General features: G+C 38.9%; 1 protein-coding gene across 8 annotated transcripts in view; it reads right to left on the bottom strand.

The window, feature by feature from the left end:
• The window catches only part of Cadps2 (calcium dependent secretion activator 2), a 529236-nt gene that overhangs the window by 72270 nt on the left and 430996 nt on the right, over positions 1-25970 (bottom strand). For all 8 annotated transcript variants that reach the window (XM_057791365.1, XM_057791395.1, XM_057791386.1 and 5 more), the window contains 2 exons: positions 23591-23694; positions 5896-6052 (listed from right to left, as the gene is read on the bottom strand). In XM_057791365.1, coding sequence (XP_057647348.1) covers positions 5896-6052; positions 23591-23694 — 261 coding nt within the window. The remainder of the gene's footprint in view (positions 1-5895; positions 6053-23590; positions 23695-25970) is intronic.

Genomic DNA, 25970 nt, shown 5'->3' with positions numbered 1-25970 from the left:
TATTCCATGTGCCACAGCTTTCTGATGTTTGCAGTCAGGTCCCATAATACCTTCTTCTGTAGTGGAAGCAAGTGTGTGTGGCTGCAGCAGGCTCATTGTTAGTCAAGTCTGGGGTTTTTGAGGTTGAGAAGGAGAATTCATAAATGTTTCCGTACATCTTCTGTGACAGACACAGGCACCTGTTAGAACAGGTTGTTATCTTTAAGCAAGCAAATCCTAAATAGAGCAAATGAGGATTGAAATGGTTTCAGAAATGTCTACGTGAGACATAGAAACTGGAGTTGTCCTGCGGAATTGCAAGGAAAGAAAATGCTACTGTCTGCTGCTTTTATAACTCTTTCCTTTTCTGTTCAGGAGAATAAATTCTGTTGTATAATTTTAAATTCAATCATCTCTAGGGATTAGAGTTCAATACATTTTCCTACTGGGTTGTCATCCCATCATTTGAGAGGAGCTATCCCTAAAACTGCAGGCACACAACCAAGGTGTAATGTAGAATTTATACCCATTCTGCATTGTTCCCTGTGTATGTATATACAGATAACTCTATAAACACCGCCTCGTGGACTGCAGACACACAGCTCATTTAAGCACTGGGGGTAGAATGACACGCAGGTGTCAGTCCTTCATATTTCAAAGCTTGAAGATTAACCTAATATACAATATGGTGACCTAACAGTTCATCATTTGAAAGAAATCGGAAAAATAATCTCTGATACAGCCTAAGTGTGAGAATAGCCCAGCGGGATTTCCACCTCTTCATTTCTTAATGAGTTTTTTGATAATGAGAGGTGACTTTGCCAGTCACTCTGGGCTCTATTATGGCTAATTTGACTCCTCTTCACTCTCCCTGTTAATTATTAACACTAGCCTTTTTATCCTCACGAGACCAAATTCCAATTTTTCCCTATTTCGATTTTTTTATGAGTCCATCTTTATGGAGGTGAAAGTCTTGGGGAACAGGTTTTCACTTAGTGTTGAGCCCGAACATTTATTATTCCTTTAGGCAGAGACGCTGTGACATTGATTACATAAGCACGGGTGTTCTTCGGGCTGGCTTTAATGTGCTAGCAATGTGAAAAGGCTGTTAATTAAGGAAGAAGCACCGTGGTATTTTTCGCTTGGGAATCAGTTCCCAGTAGAATGGTCATTTGCCACTTGCTAGCATAGCCACAGATTAAAAGGTGACTCTCTGCAAGGGCCTGCCTTTCAGGAGAGCTGAAAGAAGCGACCGGTGCCATTTGTGAATGCCTTTCATTCGTCAGGAGCGGTCACTGCTGCGTCTATTCTCCATGGGACAATTGGGGAGAAGCCTATGCCAGGGTAGACTCTATCTGTAGTTGCCTTGTAGTCACTTAGCTATCTTTTAACTATCGTGGTAATTGCTTCATTAGGAAGACATTTGTTTTCCCTTCCACTTTTCATACACCTCTCTCCAAATGTGCTTCCCTGGCTCCCTCTGAAAGTGACTGCCTATCTCATTATCTCTAGTCGGGGGAGCAGATGGGGTGCACGGAGGCCGCCTGGAAGGCAAGCAGAAGCTCGGCCTTTTTTGGCCAGGAAAGGAACCCAAGTTTGTTTACCTCACCAGCCTTGCTCTGGGAATCAGTGGGTGAGGCCGTGAGGGTGGGAGGTTGGGGACAGTTGCTAAAAGCGTGATGCAGCTGGTACCCTTCCCCCTGAGGAAAAGCACACTTCATCTCCAAGTGTTCTCGGAGCGCCAGTGTGCTCTCGACATCGTTAGCTGCAAGGGAAGTCACACACCTCAGACATAATATCTTTCTCCTCCTTCAAAGAGAAACTGAATGTGAGGTCTGCACTCCATTTCTCCACTAATTTCCCCTGGAAATCTTGTCGCAGATGCTCCTAACATGTACGCTCAGATAATCCACTCCTTTACCTGACCCTTTCTGTACTTCATAACCGGCACTGCCCTTCTGTCCGCATAACCCGGGGCCCCAAAAGTATTTTCTAAGCTAAAATTAAAAGCTCAAGAAATTCTTTAAAAATAATATTGTTATATAAATGCCCCCAGAACATGGTTTGTTCCTGTGGAATGAAGCTGAGCTGGTGACAGAGTGATCTTGCTGCAGCCCCACTTCTGTCCCTAACTGCCTGTATGCTAGGGTCCTGCTCGGGCTCACTGCCTTCACCAGCCTCAGCTTCCTCAGCTGGAAAACCAAGAGTCCTTCCCTAGGATCCCCTCCTCCACAGGCCAAAAGATAAAACAGCTCATTTTAAATAATGGAAAATAACTTATGGGGACAGTAAAAGCGGTTCACCTATAAGGTACAAATAATAATTGGTATCTCATCTTGAATGGTCTTAGTCATTTTAAATTTTGGAAAAGCAAATATAAGATGAATCATTTATTAGTAATACGCCATGATCATTTAAAATCCTCCGCAAGTAGCAGGTCACCTTCTGCAGCACACACCTCCCCCGTACACAATCATCTGTATAAGGAAGCACCATTTATTCAGCAAATTACCTCCCATCCCAACACTGACCACTCAGAATTCTCTGCTGCTCATGTTCCTGGCTAGTTTAAGTTGTAATTAATTGGGATTTGGACAATAACTCTAATTGGGTCAATATGGTAAAAACTGCAACAGCATGTCCGTTATGTAAATCTCCCTTTCAGGGAGACTAAAGGAAAGACAATGTTTTCCCATGGATTTCAAAATGGATGATTTGAGGGCACTTTAAATTGACACTAAATATTTAAACAGATTTCACCAAATCGTCATCAAAGGAACGTAATAAAACAAACACACGGTTATCTACAATTGTCTTAATTATCATCAAAAGTGATAGTAACAACCAGGAAAAAAAAAGAATGTTTTAGCAACTGCTGAGAATTATTTAGTGACTTTGCTTTTGAAGCAAAACTTGTGAGTTTGGGATGAAAATTGTTCATTTTCCTTCAATTCCCTAGGCTGCACCAATCTCCTCGTACCAAAAGGCAATTATGGCACTGGGGAACTTTTTATTTACCTCACTACATGAAGGAGCTGTTTTTCTCAGAAATAATTGATGTTTTCTAAAAATCTGTTAATCACTGCAAAATCCAAGCCAAGATACAGGCACCCTCAATTTTGACAGGGCCCCAAAGAGGTCTCTAATAAATACTTCTCTGTGGATCTATGACTGCACAGCAAAATAACCCAAAATAGTAGCATACGTGCTAAACTGTAGTTAGTTTTAAGAAAACATTAAATAGGAGTGGAATAAAACACCCCTTGAACTCGAATTTATAAATTTATGAATCTACTCCCAAATTAAAATATTTGATTTTCTTGGGTCTTGAGAGAAGGTTCAACGGTTAAAAGCCCTCATTGTTCTTACAAAGGACTCATATTTGGTTCTCAGGTCCCACAACTGCCTGTAACTCCAATTCTAGGTGATCTGATGCCCTCTTCTGACCTATGTGGCTTCACGCATACTTGTGGTCTACATACACATGCCTGGGCACACATATATACATACACAATAAAATGAAGATTAAAGAATGCTGTGGTTCTCACTCTGATATTTCAGACATTTACACTTGAAAATGCATGAATATTTCTCAAAAATAAATAAAAACAATATTAAATCATTGATGTACTTGTAAGTATTCAAGAAAAAATTTCAAGAAATCTATATACTATTTAACTTTCCTATATAAAAAATCCAGGTTATTTTATACAACTTATATGCTTTATCATCTTTACCATTTGAATGTGAACATTAATGAACACCAACACAGATAATTAATACGGTTACTTCTTTGTGTGTATATGCACATTTGTTCATGTGCACATAAGGGTGGAGGATAGGGGTCACTTCAGTGTCCTTCCTCAGGTATTGCTTTTTGAGACAGTGTTACTTACTGGTCTGGGATTTTGCAGCTTATGCTTGACAATCAGCCAGTGATCCTCACTGATGTACCCAGATGCTCAGTGATATACCCGTTTCCACGTCTCTAACACTGGGATTACAGGGTATAACACCATGCCTGGCTTCTCATGCCAGTGTTGGGTTGAACTCAGTTCCTCATAACCCCAAGTCCTGCTTATCCTTGTATTTTTGTTCAAATGGAGGAAGCAATCTCAAAAATATGTCTATACTTATTTACCCCTGTCCTAATACATAATTCATGTGCCTATTGTTATACATAAAAGATAAAGTTATTTTTTTTTTAAAGCAGACCTCCATTTTGTCAGCAGACTGTGAATGAAGACAGGCAACAAGAAATGGAAGGCTTCCAGAGCCTGTGCCTGCTAGAAAGAAACAGAGCTGGCTTTTCTGAGCTCTCTGAGGCTGACATGCAGAATGAATGATTCATTGTGGACAATTAAATATATTAGTCTCTCCTGAGCCTAGGCGCTGTGGCTAAATCTGAAGTAGGAATAAAGACTTCTTGGAAATTAAGTGAAAATGGAATAGAATGGATAAGTTGATAGAAATACTCAGTACTGAAATTACAGACGGAAAGCCTACAGTATCCAAGATATCCCTTAGCATCTATTGCATGTGAGTCATCATCCCATTCATCCTCACCCAATGACCCTGTGAGTGTAATTACCCCGGTCCTTCTGTAAATAAAGATTGGCTAGCCCAGAGAGGTTAACTGTTGTCAAAGGTCAAGTGGCAGAGATATGAGTCTATAGAACTGAAGCCCATGCTGTTAAGGACCATATAACATGATGCCTTTCTCACTATAACAGGGTTTGTGTTTGGCTGGTGCTGAAATTTGGGATGCATCTGGGGTATACAGCATCATGCTTTCTTATCCACATGGATTTCTGTCTTGGTTTGAGAGGAGTAGACTCATAGGGATGAATGACTATATAGAGAAAGATATCAGCTCCTAACAATGAGCCAAACTAAAGAGTAAATAAAAAATTAAAACTGCAACTATAATGGCAAAGATTCAACTTTTAAATGGAAAGAATGTAATAATGCTTTTCAAAGAGAGAAAAATCTGACTTGGAGTTTAAAGATCCAGAAAGTTCTATCTGTACAGAAGGCATGGATGGAGTGAGACCAGCCTTTGGCAACGGAGAAGCAGAAAGTGACTCAGGGGATATTATGACCAGAGTTCTGAGGACCAAACTTTAAAGTTACCCACAGAAATGGAGTGAGGTACGCTCAGAAAGATAAAAGGCCTGTTGTGTGAAGGAGACTTAAATGATCCAGGATAACAGAAAACTCAAGCAAAAAATTTCCGTAGGATCAAGGACAATCATGATCAGATTCTAGGAAGCAGAATCCAGCAGGCATGTAACAGCAAGAACTGTACTAAGTAGGGAATGAGTGCCCTCACCCCCACACAGAGGGTAAGAGCAGCTACTGGTAACTAAACTGAGTCTGGGGAACATGGAAAAGGCCATCATAGAAATGGTTCAGGAATCTATATACTACTATTTTAGTAAAAGCCAAGTTCACACTGGTGCTAGGCACCTACTAGAATAACTATGGAAGTTATTATTATAGTGGGAAACAGTCTCAATAGAGGACCCTAAATATGAATGAACAAGTAATACACATAGCAATATTTTACAATCACTTGAGGAGATAAATCCACTCTGAGGAAATCATTTCAGTCATAGTGCATATTAAAAGAAAATCTTGACTGATGGAGCATCTCAGACTATATGGGTTTTCTGATCCTCAAGGTGTCATGAGAAAGCCTTCTATTCCAGACAGCAGTTGTTCTGAAGTTCAGGGAAGGATGCGATATGTCATTCCCCTCAGACTCTGGCCCTAGAGACTCAGGCAAGGTCAATAAGCACTCTAGTTATCTATGTTAACTCTAATTGAGATCCGACTTGGATGATGTACATACATACAGATAATATGTACCTACCCCTTGGCATTTCATATAGGAAGGGAAATACAGGTACTTACTGTCATTTCTGAGGAAGTTGTTAAGTAGCTGGAAAAGAGGAAAGCTATCCCAGGAGTCTTGAGGCTGGGCCTCCAGTGCAGTATCCATATCTACTGTGAATAAAGCCCAAAACTTCTCTGCGTGCTCAGCCAGTAAGTCTGGCCACCAGGCAAATGCCTACAAGAGGAGAGAGAAGTAAAGGAGAAATTGATGAGTTCTTAGAAACATGTACCCATAATATACCACATGTCTCAGTGTTATAAAAAAGGAAGTATAATAAATAAAATAAAATTTTAAGATAAGAAATTTTATAGGTTCACATATATATCACATATATATGAACAATTCTACCATTAATAAATGAAACCTAAAACAGACATTTATTACTCCAGAAACAGACATTAAACTAAGCCATAGGAAAATTTATAAAACAAAAATTCCTCATAAATGAAAATTTTGCATGACTAATGTGAATGTTTCTAATATTTCCTTTGTAATGAACAGAAATATTACCATATTTATCATCATACTGTATGATAGTTTCCTTTGATTTTTGTCTTTAACAAAAGCATGGTATTCTACTATGAGATGATATTCTCCTAATTTTTGAGATTCCCAAGGACAGTGTGGTAAGATTTTTGCAAATAAATCCTCAACTGAACTATGATTATTCTTATTTTGGTTTGGAGATGAAGTGTCTCTCCAAACGATGTGAGTAGGAGGCTTACTGCCGAGCTGGTGGCACTATTTTAGAAGGTTCTAGAAACTTTCGGAACTGGCTGGAATCTGTCTACTTCTTGATTTGACCTCCTGTGCTCGCCATGCCTTCCCCACCATGACAGAAAGAACCACCTGAAACCATAACCCCAGAAAGATCTATCTTCTCTTACACCACTCCTTGTCGTGTATTCTGGTCACAGTGAGGAACAGTATGTTTCCTTAAGATAGGCTTCTAAATATGAAGGGGTTAAACGGTGTCTCAAAGCCTCTACACTGCTCTCAGAACAGTCTTTACTCGGATCCACGTGTCCAACAGCAACAAGTCACGGTTTTACTGTTTAAGAACATAAATAGGTCACACATGGGAAGCCCAAAAGCCTTAACTAAGCTCGCAAAGCCCTGGGACCTGTGCCAGATGGGAATCTTCCTGTCCTGGAGAGGAAGGACGTCTGGGGTACCAGTGTGAGCTAGGCCCCCTCCGCAGTTCTGAGACCCAGCAGCTCCTGTGCCAGATGGGAATCTTCCTGTCCTGGAGAGGAAGGACGTCTGGGGTACCAGTGTGAGCTAGGCCCCCTTGGCAGTTCTGAGACCCAGCAGCTTCAGCTCACGGGTACAGCGATTGTTCCCCGTGACTACATGTCTGCTTCTCAGACTTTAATCGCTGGTAGAGACAGCTCAGGTCTGGCTCATTTTTTACTCTTTACTTGACCAGGCCTGTTCATAACTGGTAATGAAAATAGTCACTTAAAAAATGTATGCTTCCTTAGGAGGAGAAAATAATGCTTCACTTTTTGACAGTTCTTGAAAATAATGGGGATGCCTGTATTCTCAGTTTTGTTTTACTTTGCTTAGCTATAATTATAAAAAAATCTTTTCATACACTTGTAGAATTTTAAAATCATCTTTTTGTGTGTTGTCTTTTAGATCTTGCCCGTGTTTCTTTTCTATTAAAGATGAATCAGGTACTATTAAATATTTTCTTGTGTGTGTGGTGTACATGTATGTGTGCGGTTGCACATGTGTGTGCATTGTAGGCTAGAGGTTTTCCTTGATCACTCTCTGCCACACATATTGAGGCAGGGTCTCCCACTCGAACAGAGAGTTCCCCCATATGGCTGGTTAGTATAACCAGTGAGCTTGTTCTCGGGATCCCTGCCTCTGCTTTCTAAGCATGGGAATTGCAGGTAGACCATGGATTTGCCAGATTGTTTGTGTGGCTTTGGGGATCTGAACTGACCTGGTTCTCACAATTGCATAGCAAGTACTTTTTCCACAGAGCCATCTCCCAGCCCACTGTCATAATCTTTTAACCGATAAAAAACATAAAAAGTTCTCTGATACACTTTTATAATTCTCCCTGTTGAAATAATTCATTAATAATATTTAAATCCGGTTCAAGTGCAGGCCACACCAGCCAGATGAACAGGTAGGTAAACTCAAGAGGAGACTCCCTACCAGATTAGAGAGCACACTAGCTACCAGAACTCCAGATAGGCTACTAGCCCTTAAACCATATCCATTCTCTCTGTACCCTCCCCCACTATCCCCAATGTCCCCCCTCCTCCTTATCACCATGTCTCAGCCCCCCAACTTGGGCGGAGATCCCCTGCTTGACCAAAGTCCACACAAGGGCACCAATGTGTGTAGAAGAAAGATTCCTAAGGTTTAAATCACACTTCAACCCTCACACATTGACAATGGAAGACTTCAAAACCCCACTCTCACCAACAGACAGTTTATACAGACAACAGCTAAACAGAGAAATACTAGAGTTACCAAATGCTATGAACCAAATGGTCCTCACAGATATCTACAGAACATTTCACTCAAACACAAAAGAATATACCTTCTTCTCAGAACCTCACACAACTTACTCCAAAATCGGTAACAAAGCAAGTCTCAACAGATACAAGAAAACCGAAATGACCTCTTGCATATATGAGACCACCACTGATTAAAGCTGGATTTCAACAAAAGAAACATCAGCAATCCTACAAACTCAGAGAAGCTGAAAAACTCTCTACTGAATGACTACTGGGTCAAGGCAGAAATGAGAAAGAAATCAAAGAAAGCCTAGAATTCAGTGAAAATGAATGCATGACATACGCAAACTTACAGAACACAATGGGAGTGATGCTAACAGGAAAGTTCACAGCACTAAGTGTTTACGTAAAGAAATTGGAGAGATCTCGTACTAGCAACTTAACAGCACACCTGAAAGCTCTAGAACAAAAGAAGCAAGCAAACCCAAGGAGAGTAGATGGCAGGAAATAATCAAACTCAGGGCTAAAATCAGTAAATTAGAAACAACGAGAACAATACAAAGAATCTATGAAACAAAGAGTTGGTTCTTTGAGAAAACTAACAAACAGACAAACTCCTATTCAAACTAACTAAAAGATACAGAAAGAATATCAAAATTAACAAAATCACTAGGCTTTTTCTAGCCAGCCAGTAGGGAGTTTCTTCTTGGTAGGCTCTCCCACAATCCAACCCCATCTAGCAGCCACCCCAAACTACTGGAACCACCCTGCCCTAAAACCTGCCTATCCTCCTGAAACCTTAGTGGAACTCTGAAACACAGCTTGCTCCAATATTGAGGGGACTTAAGAGGTGAGTGAACAGCCACATGGAGGGACACCCTACTCTCTAGGACCTCTACAGTGGGATAAAACCCCAGGCCCCTTCCCCAACTCCCTTGGCTTTCCTAGTCTGTCAGCAGGGAGTTTCCTGTGGGTAGGCTCCTCCAAAATTCAAACCCATCCACTGGACTCCCCAAGCTACTAACCACACCCCACCTAAGAGTTGAGAGCTGGCTATAATACTGAGGGGGCCAAGAGCGGGCTACACACTGAGGGGACCAAGAGAGAGCACCAAGATAGCAAACCATGAGAGAAGGCCAAAAGGCTCAAAGACTTTCTGAGACAGTACAGAGCAGACCAAGAAAAACTCAACCTAAAGAAGGATATCCCTATGAAGGTACAAGAAGCTGACAGAACACCAAGTAGACTGGATCAAAAAAAATCCTCTCACCATATAATAATCAAAACACAAAATATATGGAATAAAGAAAGAATATTAATCCGGGTGGTGGCACACACCTTTAATCCCAGCAATTGGGAGGAAGAGGCAGGTGGATCTTTGTGAGTTCGAGGCCAGCCTGGTCTACAAGAGCTAGCTCCAGGACAGGCTCCAAGGCTACAGAGAAACTGTCTCGAAAAAAAAAAACAACAACAAAAAAAAAAAACACAACCAACCAACCAAAACAAAACAAAAGAATATTAAGAGCTGTAGTGATGAGGTGAGCAGGCCTGCTTTTTGTCCCACCCGGCTCCTGCATGGCTAGTTTAGCCCTGGAAATAATAACACGGAAACTGTATTCATTTAAACACTGCCTGGCCCATTAGCTCTAGCCTCTTACTGGCTAATTCTCACATCTTGATTAACCCATATCTATTAATGTGTATCGCCCCTTGACTGTGGCTTACCAGCATGAGTCTAACCACTATCTGTCTTGGGTAAGAGAAGCATGGCATCTGCCTGTCTCTGCTTTCTTCCTCCCACAATTCTGTTCTGTCTTCCCCAACTACCTATGTTCTGACCTATCAGGCCAAGCAGTTTTCTTTATTAATTAATCAATGAAAGCAAAAGATAGATAGAAGATCCTCCTACATCAAAGAGCTACAAAGAAAAAAGTCAAGTAACATATAAAGTTAAACCTATGAGAATTATACCCTACTTCTCAATGGAAACCAAGAAAGCCAGAAGGTCCCAGATAGATGTGTTGTAGATACTAATAGACCATGGATGCAAGCCCAGACTATTATACCCAGCAAAGCTATCAGTCACCATCAATGGAGAAAACAAGATATTCCATGGCAAAAACAGATTTAAACAACATGTATCCACAAACCCAGCTCAACAGAAAGTACTAGAAGGAAAATCAACCCAAGGTTGCTAAACTACACCCACAAAAACACAGGTATCTGATAATCCCCCCACCAGCATAACCCAAAGAATAGAAACACACAAACACTACCACTGAAAAATAACCAGAATTAACAACCACTGGTCATTAATATCATTTAATATCAACTGGCTCAATTCACTTATAAAAAGACACAGGCTAAGAGAATGAATATGAAAACAGGATCCAATCTTATGTTGCATACAAGAAACACACCTCAGCCTCAAAGACAGACATTACCTCCCAGTTAAGGTGTGAGAAAAGGTTTTCCAATCAAATGGACCTAAGGCACAAGTGGGTGTAGCTATCCTAATACTAACAAAATAGATTTCAAACTAAAATCAATCAGAAGAGATGGAGAAGGACACTTTATACTCATAACAAGAATAATCCATCAAGAGGTAGTCTCAATCCTGAACATATATGCCCCTAATACAAGAGCACCCACATATGTAAAAAAAATAATACTAAAACTTAAATCGCACATCAAATCCCACACATGAATAGTATGAGACTTCAACACTCCACTCTCGCCAATGGACAGGTGAACTAGACAGAAACTTAACAAAGAAATAAGAGAACTAACAATGTAATGAATCAAATGGACTTAGCAGACATCTATAGAACATTCCACCCAAACAGAAAAGAATATACCTTCTTCTCAGCACTTCATGAAACCTTAACTAAAATTGATCACTTACTTGGTAACAAAGCAAATCTCCACAGATTTAAAAAAAAAAAAAAAAAAAAAACTGGCGTAATCCCCTATGTCTTACTGAATTACCATAGATTAAAGTTAGAATTTAACAGCAATACTACTCTCAGAAATCCTACAAACTCATGGAAATTGAACAGTGAGCTACTGAACCACCCCTGGGTTAAGGAAGAAATAAAGAAAGAAATTAAAGACTTCCTCAAATTCAATGAAAATGAAGATGCAATATATCCAAACCTAGGGGAAACAATGAAAGCAGTGCTAAGAGGAAAATTCATAGCACTAAGTGCCCACATAAAGAAAACGGAGAAAGCTCACATTAGTGCCTTAACAGCACACCTAAAAGCTCTAGAAAAAAAAAAAAAGAAGCAGACTAACTCAGGAAGAGTAGAAGACAGGAAATAATCAAACTGAGGACTGAAATCAACAAAACAGAAACACAGAAAACAATCCAAAGAATCAATGAAACAAAGAGCTGGTTCTATGAGAAAATCAACAAGATAGACAAACCCTTATCCAAAAAAATCAAAAGGCAGAGAGAGAACATCCAAATTAACAAAATCAGATGAAAAGGGAAATATAACAACAGACACTGAGTAAATTCAGAGAATCATTAGGTCATACTACAAAAACCTGTACTTCACAAAATTGGAAAATGTAAAAGAAATGGACAATATTTTAGATAGATACCATATTCCAAAATTAAACCAAGACCAGGTGAGCAATTTAAATAGACCTATAAACTGCAAGGAAATAGAAGCTATACACAAATGATACAGAGCTGAGAGAGAAATCAGAGAAACATCACCTTTCACAATAGTCAAAAATAACATAAAGTATCTTGGGGTAACACTAACCAAAGAAGTGAAAGATCTATTTGAAAAGAACTTTAGGTCTTTGAAGAAAGAAATTTTAAAAAGATACCAGAAAATGAAGAGATCTCCCATGCTCTTGGATAGGTAGGATCAACATAGTAAAAATGGCAATTCTACCAAAAGCAATCTATAGATTCAATGCAATCACCATCAAAATTCCAACACAATTCTTCACAGAGCTTGAAAGAACAATAATCAACTTCTTATGGAAAAATAAAAAACAAGGACAGCCAAATTAATCCTGTACAATAAAGGAGCTTCTGGAGGTATAGCCATTCCTGACATCAACTCTATTACAGAGCTACAGTAATGAAAACAGCTTGGTATTGGCATAAAAATGGAGAAGTTTACCAATGGAATAGAATCGAAGACCTGGTATTAATCCACACACCTATGAACACCTGATTTTGACAAAGAAGCTAAAATTATACAATGGAAAAAAGAAAGTATCTTCAACAAACGGTGCTGGCATAACTGGATCTCAACATGTAGAAGAATGAAAATAGATCCATATCTATTGCCATGAACAAAACTGAAGTCAAAATGGATTAATAAACTCAATATAAATCTGACCACACTGAACCTCATAGAAGAGAAAGTGAGAAGCAGTCCTCAATGCATGGGCTCAGGACCCCACTTCCTAAATATAACCCCAGTAGCACAGACACTGAGAGCAACAATAAATAAATAAGACCTCCTGAAACTGAGAAGCTTCTGTAAAGCAAAGGACACATAAGTCAATAAGACAAAAAGGCAGCCTTCTGAATGGGGAAAGATCTTCACCAACCCCACATCAGAGAAAGGACTTATCTCCAAAATCTATAAAGAACTCAAGAAATTAGACATTAAAATTATAAATACCTTAATTAAAAATGGAGTAGAGAAGTAAACAGAGAATTCTCAACAGAAGAATCTCAAATGGCCAAAAGATACTTATGAAAATGTTCAACATTCTTAGCAATCAGGGAAATGCAAATCAAAACAACTCTTAGATATCATCTTACACCTGTCAGAATGGCTAAGATCAAAACCACCAATGATGGCTTATGCTGGAGAGGATGTAGAGTAAGGGGAACACTATCCCATTGCTGGTGGGAATACAAACTTTACAACCACTTTGGAAATCAGTATGGCAGTTTCTCAGAAAACTTGGAAATCAACCTACCTCAGGACCCAGCAATACCACTCTTGGGCATATACACAAAAGATGCTCAATCTTAATACAAAGCATTTGTTCAACTATGTTCATAGCAGCATTATTTGTGATAGCCAGGACCTGGAAACAACCTAGATGCCCCTCAAACGAAGAATGAATAAAGAAAATGTGGGACATTTTCACATTAGAGTATTACTCAGCAGTAAAAAACATGAATTTTTATGCAAATGAATGAAATTAGAAAACACTGTCCTGAGTAAGGTAACCCAGACCCCAAAAGATGAATATGGTATGCATATATACCAGAGATAAGAGCAAGGAAAGAGATATCTTGATTGAGGGAGCCATTATAGAGTTAGCAAGAAACCTGGCTCTAGAAAAATTCCCAGGAATTCACAAGGATGACCCCAGCTAAGACCCTAAGCAATAGAGGAGAGGGGGCCTGATCTTGACTTGCTCTATATTCAGACTGATGAATATCTTAAATATCACCATAGAATCTTCATCCAGCAACTGATGGAAACAGAGGCAGAGACCTGTGTAGGAACACTGGACTGAGCTCCCAAAGTTCAGTTGAAGAGTGGAAAAAGTGAGAATATGAGCAAAGAGGTCAAGACCATGATGGCTACACCCACTGAAATAGTGTACCTGAGCTAATGGGAGCTCACCAACTCCAGCCAGACAGATCAAAGGAACAAGTATAGGACCAAACTAATCCCTCTGAATGTGGTTGACAGTTGCATGGCTGGGGCAGACTGAGGGGCTGCTGGCAGTGCCACCAGGATTTATCTCTACTGCATGTACTGGTTTTTTGGGATCCTATTCTCTTTGAATGTATACCTTGCTCAACCTAGATATAGTAGGGAGGTCTTTGGACCTTACATAAAGCAAAGTGCCTTACCGTCTCTGAGGACTGTGTGGGGGTGGAGGGAATGGGAGAAGGGGAGGGAGTGGGAACTTGGATTGGTATTTTTAAAAAAATCTAATAAATTAAAAAAACAAAAATTTAACAAAATCAGAAAGGAAAAGGGGGTCATAACAGCACACAACAAGGAAATTAATACAATTAGGTCATACTTTAAAAACCTATACTCTACAAAATTGGAAAATCTAAAAAAAAAAAAAAAACCAGACAATATTCTTTTTTTTTCAACCATCCCACATCAAGATGTTGGTTTCACCTAAATATATGGATAGAAGTATTTTTTGAGGTTTCTTCTTTTTTATTTTATTTTATTTCTCTTTTCTGTGTTTTCATTGAGCTATGCATTTTTTTTTCTGCTCCTGTCTTTTCCTCCCCTTCCCCTTCAACCCTCTCCCATTGTTCCCATGCTCCCAATTTACTCAGGAGACCTTGTCTTTTTCTACTTCCCACGTAGATTAGATCGACATATGTGTGGATTGGGGTTTTATTTGTTGTATAGGTTCTCTGGGATTGAGAATTGTAGGCTAGTTTTTCTTTACTTTATGTCTAAAAGATACTTATGAATGAGTATATATTATATTTTTCTTTCTGGATCTGGGTTACTTCACTCAATATAATGTTTTCTAGATCCATCTATTTGTCCACAAATTTCAAGATGTCTTTACTTTTTTTCTACAGTGTAATTGTATAAATGTACCATATGTTCTTTATCCATTCTTTTGTTGAGGGGCATGTCGGTTGTTTTCAGGTGTTGGCTATGACAAATAAGCAGCTATATACATAGTTGAGCACCTGTTCTTGTGGTATGGTGGAGCATCCTTTGGGTATATACCCAAAAATGATATTGCTGGGTCGTGAGGTACATTGTTTCCTAATTCTCTGAGAGATCGTCATACTGATTTCCAAAGTAGCTGTACCAGTTTGCACCCCACCTCCTCCAGCAGTGGAGAACTGTTACCTTTCCCCACATCCTCTCCAGCATAAGCTGTCATCAATGTTTTTGATTTTGGCCATTCTAAAAGGTATAAGATAGAATCTCAGAGTTGTTTTGATTTGCATTTCTCTGATGGCTAAGGATGTTGAGCAATTCTTCAAGAGAATTACAAAATTCTGAAACTAGATTTTAAATTCTTTTATAGTAAATATGGACTTAAAATAATAGATGTTAGAATGATATGTTAAATGTTAAACAAAAATAATTGCCATAAAATAAGTAGAAAAAACAAAAGCTGATTTAAACCAGAAAATGCAGCACAAATAGACTTCTAAGTTACGTTTTCCTCAATACTCTGATAAATGTACAAATGAGAAATTTGTTCAGGGATGTTAGCTTTCATAAACTGAGCATAATGTAATATGCAGTGGTTGTTTCTGAATATGTTTTGCTGAAATTCATACCAGAACAGGGATCTATAATAATATATAAAAATCTAATAATATGATAACTAATGATAATAAAAATAGCATTAAATAAATCATGTACAATAATAGTATGTGTTGTATTTTACACGTCTTGCAATGGGGACAAAGTAAAGTAGAATCTGAGAGTCCTCACTGAGCAGAGCAGGGTAGAAATGCTAGTCAGAATTCAGTCCTGGGAGGATAGATGCTTGCAAAATCTCACTTGCTGTTCACAGCCAATACCGTCACGGAAGGCTAAAATTAAGACCCTACCAGGTGTGTTAGTGCAGCACTGTTTCGGGGACTATCAAATTCCTAAAGCTCATTTTAAAGTGAACTCGAAAGAGGGAGCCAGGCTAGGAATGAAAAGTAATAGAATACATGTTTTTAAAAAAGCTTATGATTTTGCTATCTATCAACCGCACACTTCATTATGTTTTGCAGAAGTATTATTTAGGTCTCAAATTGTACTTTTGATAAAGTTACTGCTGTGACTGTAAGTCAACACACAGTGAATACCTTAATGGTGACTTGAGAAAGTTTTAAGTAGTCATTCTTTTAATTAATTAATTAGTTAATTTTAAGTGTATGTGTGTGTCTGGGTGAATGTACACCATGTGTGTGGTATATATAGTGCCCATGAAAATCAGAAGAGGGCATCAGATCCCCTTGTGACTGGACTTACAGGCTGTTGTGAGTTACCTAACATGGATGCTGGGAATTAAACTTTCGTTCTTCGGAGGAGCAGGAAGTGCTATAAACCACTGAGCCATCTCTGTTTGACAATCTAAGCAAAAGTCAGAGTTATTTTAGAACATAAAATCAGCCTCATTACCTGCCCCCTCCTTTTTCTTGCCATCCCACTGGAGGTAGCTGTTCTAACCTGGATTGGAGGGGCACTATACCGTTTCCTTTCTGGGGTTCCATTTATTGAGGCAGCAGAGGTTCAAGAGCAACAGAGTCTCCATGGGGGTGGAGAAATCTTTTCTCAGAAAATCGCCTATTGAGGGTCACCTATGGAATGTCAGGAGTTCTCTAAATCTGTCTTGGCTCCAATGTTAATCCACAACTTCGCATAAGCGATTTGACAGAGGCAGATGGCAATAGTTTATCAAAACAAATCTTGAATGATTTATAAATATATATCTATATAAACAATATAAATATAATGAATATAATATATATAATATAAAAAGGAAATATAAATAAATCTTGAATGATAACTGTATGTGACAGGTTGATAATACTTTGAAAGCCTCGTCAATTTTATTCCAAAGTAGTTGAAGATGGAGGCAGATAAGCATGAATGCTGTAAAGCATTGAGTTTCTGAACTTAAAGACAAAACTTGAGTTATCAGAAGCCCATTCCCTCTCTGCCTGCATTTCCATTTCCTTGTTTATAACAATAATAATATCTTTAACCTCTAGGTTATAATGAAAATAAATCAACATGGAAATTTCTTTCTGTACAAATGTTAGTGAATGTTATTGTAATTATGAAAATACATTGGAATTAACATACAAATAATGAGGTAATGTGCTTTAAAAATAGTGTTCAAGTTACACATGGTGGAGCATGCCTGTAATCCATCACTGGGGAGGCTGAAGGAGGAGAATTTGCATTTAGGGACAGGGTGGGCTACACGGTGAGATCCTGCCTTAAAAACAAACAAGTTAAAATGAGAAGCAATGTCCAATATGGATTTAAAAGGCTTTGTGTGTCAAGTACTGTTCTAAAGTTTTATAAGTATTATCTTAGTTAATCCCCCAAATTGCTCTTTTGAGAAGATGGCATAAGTATTCTTGTTTTCTGTGTAGATCTAGTAACTGAGAGAACAATGATATAGTTTTCTTAAGTAACTATACAAGGTACACTAGATCATCCATCCATCCATGCATCCATCCATCATCCATGCATCCATCCATCATCCATGCATCCATCCATCCATCCGTCATCCATCCCTCCGTCATCCATCCATCCGTCATCCATCCATCCATCCATCCATCCATCCATCCATCCATCCATCCATCCATCCATCATCTACTTTGCATATCAGAACACTGCTACTGTCCCTTGATTTTTCTTACCATAAACACATGATTTATTTATATATTTTCTAATTTACCTGAGGTCTGAAGCCTTTAACTCATTTTAACAATGTAATACATAATATATAATTTAATATAAAAATGGAAGATTGCTCTATATTGAGCTAAAACAGAAAACTAGGCTTTGGCATGCTTATTTCATTTCACAAGACAACATTAGTCTACAGTGCTATAATATGTGAGTGACTATAATAGCTTTAGAGACAATTCAATAACTAGCATATCTTGTGGCCCAACAATATACATATACAAGTACACACAGATCAATATGAAAGGCCATCTTCTAGAAGGGGCCAGTAGAATGGACCATAATATTAAAAGATGACATCTGACTAAAGCCTCTGATTGGAGGCTTCTCACAGTTCTGATTTATAATTTTGATAATCATTATTCAATATAGACAAATATTGAAATAATAAAAAATAAGGTGAAGATACTTTAGAATATATCATTTTAAAATGCTACCTTTGTTCTTATAAGTTTAAAAATCAAATATATAAAAATAAAGAGTTAAAAAAATCTCTTTAGTACAAATTGAGCCAGGTGGTTGTGGTGCACACCTTTAATCCCAGCACTTGGGAGGCAGAAGCAGGTGAATCTCTGTGAGTTCAAGGCAAGCCTGGTCAAAAGAGTGAGTGCCAAGACAGCCAGGACTGCTATACAGAGAATCCCTGTCTTGAAAAACTATAAAGAAAGAAAGAAAGAAAGAAAGAAAGAAAGAAAGAAAGAAGGAAAGAAAGAAAAAAGGAAAAAAGAAAAGAAAGTTGAAATAAAATGGCAGAAAAAGAAGAGGACATAAGCAGAAAGATATCATATATTGGGAGAAACAACATTAAAATGCTCACATCATGGAAAGCTAGCTACATATTTAATGCCATCGCTCTCAGAATGTCTATGACTTTCTTCATTAAACTATGAAAAAGTTTCTAAAATTCATATGGAACCACAAAAAATTCCAAGTATCCAAAGAAATTGCAAACAAAAAGGACAAAGCATAAGGCATCACACTGCCAAGTTATATTAATTAACTGTAAAGAGACAAAGAGGCAGGTGAGATGGCTCAGCAGGTAAAGGTGTCACCAACTCAGATGACTTGTGATCCTGGGACAGACATGGTGGAAGGAGAGCAGCAATTTCTGGCAGTTGTCCTTTGATCTCTACTTGTGCACACTGGTGTGTGCACACATGGAATCAATTAACAAATTACCAGTCAATCAATCAATCAATAAACAAATAGACAGCAAAGAGACAGGCATCAATAAAATAGAACAAATGACTTGGAAGAAAATTTGCACTCATGGTCAACTGATCTTCAGCAAAGGTGTGCTGTGGAATAATCTGTCTGTACACTGTAAAGATTTGTCATTCGAATTGGTTTAATAAGAAGTTGGCTGACTGGTAGCCAGGCAGGAAGTATAGGTGGGACAACCAAACTAAGGATGCTAGGATGAAAAAGGGCATAGTTGGGGGAGTTCTGAGCAGACACAGAGAGAAGCAAGATGGGCATGCTGTACTGAGAAAAGGTACCAAGCCAGATGGCACAGCATAGATAAGAAATATGCATTAATTTAAATATAATAGTTATTTAGTAACAAGCCTGAGCTATTGACCAAGCATTCGTAATTAATATTAAGTCTCTCCTTGTCAATCATTTGGGAACTGCTGGGTGGGAAAGAAAAGTCCACCAACAAAGGTACTAAAAACTATATTGGAGAAAATACAAAAACAAAACAAAACAAAACAAAAAACAGAAAATAAATGGCACCGAAAAATTCAAATACCCATGTAAAGAAGCTAGATTCTGTGTTGTCCTCAACTCCAAAAACCAACTCAAAATGGATTAAACACACACACACACACACACACACACACAGCCACTATGAAACTATGGAGAGAAACTGTGCAAACACTAGAAGAAACTAGGGAAGCAGATTCAGATTTTGGAGGGGCAAGCGTTTAGGTAAGACTTGAAATGCATAGAAAGCAAAAGCAAAAACGGACTAATGGAAATATGTCAAAAAGATCATATGTTCAGTAAAATACCAGTTAACAGAGTAAAGAGAAAACCTAAGAGTATGAGAAAATAAGTTGTTTGACTGTTATATATCTGCAAAGGGTTAATGCCAGAATATCTAAGAAAAACAACCCTAAAATTCATATGGAACAACAAAAACACCAACAAATAACAACAAAACAAACCATAATACTCCAACAAAATTTGGAACCAATAGCCAAAGCAATATTGACCAATAGTATGTATGTATGTATGTATGAAGCCCTCGGTTCTGTTACCATCACCATATAAAGTTGGCATGCTGGGGCCTGCCTGCAATTCTTGAAGTAGGGGGGTTAGAAGTTCAAGGTCATTCTTTGTTACATAGCAAATTAGATACTTCATGTTGTAGGAGGCCGCTTGTTTGTTCCTGGCTGCTCAGCCCCAAAATAATCACATAGAAACCATATTATTTGCAATATTGTTTGGCCAATAGCTTAAGTATATTTCTGGCTAACTCATATCTTAAATTAACCCATCTCCATTAATCTGTGTATTACTATGTGGCCGTGGTTTACCAGGTAGTTCTGGCATCTGCCTTTGGCGGGGCTACATGGCTTCTCCCTGACTCCACTTCTTTCTCCCAGCATTCAATTTCGTTTTCCCCTCCTAGCTCTACTCTGCCCTATCAGGCCAAGCCAGTTTCTGTATTCATTAGCCAATAAAAGCAACACATATACAGAAAGACCTCCCATACCAACCTCATTTCAAAGTGAAACACATATACTTAAACCCAAAAACTAATTGTATAGACATGGTAGCATATATTTGGAATCTGGAAACTGGGTAAAGTGGTTATGAGTAGGAGGTCAGTCTGGACTATATAGCAAGACCCTGTCTCCACAAAACAAAATGTATAACCATAAAAACAATAACTAACCCAAACCAAAAATAATAACAAAGGCTAGGTTGGAAGCTCTGTTACTAAGTCTGTGCTTGTTGCACAAACATGCAAACCTAATTCTGGATTGTTAGCACCCACATAGAGAATCAAGGGCAGATGAGGAGGCAGAGACATGTAGCTCACTGGACCAGCTAGCCTCGCGTGAATATGTGAGCTCTAGGTTCAATGAGAGACCTTGTATCAAAGAATAATGTGGGGGATGACAGAGGAAGACAAACACCCGATGTCAGCCTTTGGTCTGTACACACATGTGCACATATGCATGCATGTGTAGCTGATTAGCGCTAATGACTTTTCCAGTAAGCACCTGGACTTTCTAGCTCTATGAAAGGGAATATTTTTTGGATGAAGAACTGCTAGATCCATTTGTCTGAAATCTCTGATCTGACATCTTCTCCATGAAATGTGGAGAAAATCTTAAAGATTTTGCTGGAAAAGAGCTAAAATCTTCTTTCTGGGGAGGAAACGCAGTATCTTAAAGAAAAACCTGAGAGGTCACGAGGTCTCCAGAGGAGGAGGGACTGCCTTAAAAGCAAGTTTCCTGTCAAGGAGATGAATATCTCACTGAGGGATTGTAGGAGGACAGAAATGGCCACTTAGTCCTGTTGAGTGGACTGCACTGCAGAGGGAGGCAGAGTGGAAAGAAGAGTGGGAACTAGAGCCACCTGAAGGTTGTCTTGAGGCAAACGCATTAACCTCCCCAGAGGAGGTGAAGTACAGAGGGAACTAGGCACAGTTGAGAGTAAAAACACTGGCCCTGGAAGTCAGCAAAATGAACCTCAGTGGAGAGTGCCATCCACCAACGCACTCAGTCTGGAGATGACTTTGAAATCAGACCAATTTTTTCTCTAGTACTGCTCAGAGGGAATATCTGATATAAAGGTGGAAAGAAAGATCTAAAAAAAAAAAAATCAATGAAAGGCAAAGCAAAAAGCCACTGTTTCCAAATTCCCTGCATTGCGTTTTGAGTGGGCTGCAAGGCATTAATTATGCATGTGATTATTAACTAAACACCATCACCTAACAGTGTAGCAAAGGCAAGCCCACTCAGAGGAAAGTCTTGCATTCCAAGGAAAGGCCTAAGTTGACTTTAATGTGACAGCCATCAAAACGGGTCCTGCTTCACAGTCACATTGAAAGGCTGTCTTATGATAGAAAAAGAGAGAAACAGTTCTACTCACCTCTCTTCCCTGTGGAATTCCAAGGATTTGGAGCATAAGCAGAACAGAAAAATTCCACTATGTTATACAATATTTATAAAGAAGTCAGCAGTATAGTTCCTATGTCATTGCAGCACCAAGGAAGGTGATGCTACTGTGCTGTGAGTGTTTCAATGAAGTCAATTGCATGTTACGGATTAAAACAAATAGTATCTATACTTCAATTGTGTTTGACTCATTACACTTTTAACAAGCACTTTTAGTGACCACATTGACGCTGTTAAAAACATTATGATTTAATTTCTATTAAATGCATGAGAATATTAGCTGCCTTAGCTGAAACACACACTGAAATAGAATATCTTTTCAGATTAAAACAATTGAGAAACGCCTTGGACTCCGATGATAATCTCTTTCAGAACAAGACAAAGACGACGAAACATACCTATATTTTATCATATGATCATTTTCTTTGTAGCATGGCAGTGATGCTAGCCCAGAAAACATCCTCCTGGGAATTCATTTTAAATTATTGAAGCAGCTGTTTCTTCAGTTTAAAATAAAATATCCATAACAAGTTCACACATGACAGATGTAAGCTAAAAACTAGATTCCACAGTGTGAGCTAAAAGCAGATGTTTTGAATGATCATATTTATAAGTAGATACAATAAATCTTAGTTGCCTGTAGTAAGGCTCCATGAATACTCTTTTCTAAGAATTTGCTCAAAATATAGACCCTGTAGCTTCTCATCTTTTTTGAAAACTAGATTTCATTAAAAATAAATATTCTATAAATTCATATATATATGCTCTATTTTCTTTTGGTTCATTACATCTGCTTCCTCAAAAATAATAGCACTGTCAGGACACTAGAGTTTATTGTATTTATTTAATTCTGCATATTTCTTCCATTGAACTCAAAACCAGGAAATTGTTTTTGTAGATAAACTCACAACTATAGGAAAGAGAAGGTTAAGTCTCAGAATAAGCAGGTTGGTGTGAGAATACTCCAGATCCGTAGTAAATGGTTATGTGTAGTTAAAACATTGGCTGGCAATGGGCTCAGGGCCAGAGTGTTGGGGAACACATAGAAGGGTCCAAGTTCTTCCCAAGCATGGTCCAAAAATGGTGAACAACAGCAATAGCTGCCACAACAAAACAACCAAGGACTTAGTGAAAACATATAGAAAGTTTGATATAAGGGGGAAGATCACAGTCAGCAGTCACACAACTGTGAATGTTTTTGATTGTAAAGTTCATCACAAATCTCCCATGTAATGCTTACCAGAACACATTTTCACACAAAACAATCGTATCATAGGGACAAGAAAGCAACTGGTTTTTCATCCCAAGATGAGTGTGTTCCAGCTCTGCCAACTATTGTTTATGTATCTTAGGGACCGATCTCCTAAGCTTTCCCATGTCCTTATTATCGATATGAAATTTCTCTCTCTCCCTCTCCCCCCACCCTCTCTCTCTCTCTCCCCCCACCCTCTCTCTCTCTCTCTCTCTCTCTCTCTCTCTCTCTCTCTCTCTCACACACACACACACACACACACACACACACACACACACACATACACACACACACACACGCTTTGTAACATACAGGAGTCACATTTCCAGGAACAGATACACATTGAGACTCCAGTCAGGCTATCTTTTCAGCGCTACCCCACTATGGCAAAGCCCTTGGGGGAACTTTATGTTCTGGCTCCGAGTCATCACCTCAGCATGATGCTCCTCATTCTGCTGTAGGACTTCTATGCAGAGCTCTGCGAGATGAAGAACCTCTTCCAGCTTCCTGGCAGGAGTTGCCTGGTTCATGGTCTCTGTATTAAAAAAAACAATCATAATGTTACCTTGAAAATACAAAGCCAGACATGTCCTACGATGTAGGGATGACTGGAGTACTGAAATAGCACAAGGAAGCACACTTTTGAGAGATAAGGGATGCGAGGGACACAATTGAATGCATTGTCTTTAAAAAGCCGGTTCACCAGATTGCAGAAAATATTTCACCCACAAAGCAATCACAGATCTGCAAGTGCTTTGCCATTTAGTATACAAGAACTAACAGGTGCAACAGCACATTAGATGCTCAACTTCTGCAACAAACAAGTTATAATTCTGCTCAAGGTCAGAAGCACAAAGAGAGCAGATAGCACAGTCTTTTCCTTCTGTCTGCATTGTATTAATAATACAATGCAGTTCTCACCAGATGAGTCATTCCTGGCATTAGCAGACCGCAGGTTTTTTGTTGCTATGTGAATTCTCAGTTCATGGTGATCTTAAACCCGAGTACAAAGTCACCTAAAACAACTCTGACAGCCGCAATTAACTGATTTTCTCCCCTGTGTGTCTGCTGCCATCTCAGTCCATTTCCAACTGTGGGGGTAGCAGGTTAAGAAAGGGCAGAAGCCTTCTTTGAATTTGAAGGTTCCTTTAGCATTAAGCCAAATTGGTGCAAAGGGACAGAACACATTAAGTGCAGCTACCAGAAATTCGGTAAAAGAAAAGGCAAAGTAGCTTTTTTTCAAAGACACAGTGAACTGGTAGAAACTAGAGGTGCCCTACACAACTGTCTCAAAACCATATGAAGCACAGTTTTCACTGGGAACATTAAGGACACCCTGCCTCGGTTCACTTTGTGTTGCTATATACAGAATACATGACACTGGGTGCTTTATAAAAAAGAGGTACATTTTGTTCAGTTGGGGCAGCTTTAGCCTGAGTTTGGGTGGCTTCATCTGCTTGGACTCTTAGCATGTTACAACATGGCAAGGAACTGGGCAGGAAAATGGCCATAAGCACAAAGGACCATGTATGTGAGGTCATCGTACTGTGCAACAACCCATTCTTTCGAGAGCAAACTTGCATACTGAATCTGAGAGGACAGCATTCATCCCTCTAAGAGTGGTAGCCCCATGGTCCAGTCACTTCCTTCTAGGTATCACATCTTAAAAGTTCCCCCATGACTCTGGAGATCAAGGTTCCTGTATTTGAGTTTCTGGTGAAAATACTCAAGCTAACCCAAAGTAAATCACAGCAACTCTGCCCTACATTCATGGATCTCTCTGTTGCACTGAGAAGCAAACAAACACGTGTCTGTTGAAAGGGAGGCTGTAAGGAAGGGAAGTCAAGATTTTTAGATGAAGTTCCTCCCTTCCTCGTACTTCAGTATCTACTATGTTTTCTAGACACAAACCTTTGCTTTCAACTTCTCCCCAAATTTCAGTTTTAAATTTGGAAGAGATTCTTAACATTTTCTTGTCTTAGTTCATTCTCAAAGGACAGGGAACAATGCCTTCTGGTTGGTGCTTGCTCATTAAACATTGAATATGCTTGTAAGTCAGTCAGACATGGCATGAAGTGCACAGGGTCCATACCGTACATTCCCCTATGGAGGAGAAGCATTGCTTATATCTTGACAGTAACCAAGAGCACAGTGATTCTGTAGGAACATCTGCCTGTCAACACAGAGATGTTTTCATCTATGGAAAGTAAAGGGAATGAAGCAAGCATATCAGAATGGTAATTACAATGAATGCTTTAGTTTACATTTTGAGATGGGCTCTTGTTAGAAAGCTCAGAATGGCATAGGATGCCTGTGTAGCATAGGCTGGCCTCAAACTCAGAATCTTCTTGTTTTACTGTCTCATATGCTGGGATTATAGACATAAGCCATCATGCTTTGTTTCCCAAAGAAATGTTCCTTTCATTGACTTCCTGGTATGTTTTGCTTTCTTTGTCTGTCTGTCTGTCTGTCTCTCTTTTTCTTTTAAGATAACGTGTCCTGATTTCAAACAATTCAACATTCCAAATCACATTATAAAGAATGTCTAGACAAAACAACTCTGAGATTCCATTTTACACATATAAGAATGGCCAAAAACAAAAACACTGATAACTTATGCTGGAGAGGATGTGGGGTAAAGAGAACATTCTGCATTGCTGGTGGAAGTGCAAGCTGGTACAGCCCCTTTGGTTATCAGTATGGAGATTTCTCAGAAAATTAGAAAACAACCTTCCTCAAGACCCAGTAATACCACTTTTGGGTACATATCCAAAGGATGCTCAATTGTACCACAGGACATGTGCTCAACTA

This window comes from Chionomys nivalis, chromosome 1 (genome assembly GCF_950005125.1).
Source record: "Chionomys nivalis chromosome 1, mChiNiv1.1, whole genome shotgun sequence".
Classification (NCBI taxonomy): Eukaryota; Metazoa; Chordata; class Mammalia; order Rodentia; family Cricetidae; genus Chionomys; species Chionomys nivalis.
The sequence above is the reverse complement of the archived record's forward strand: the minus strand, read 5'-3'. Positions and strand labels throughout refer to the sequence as shown.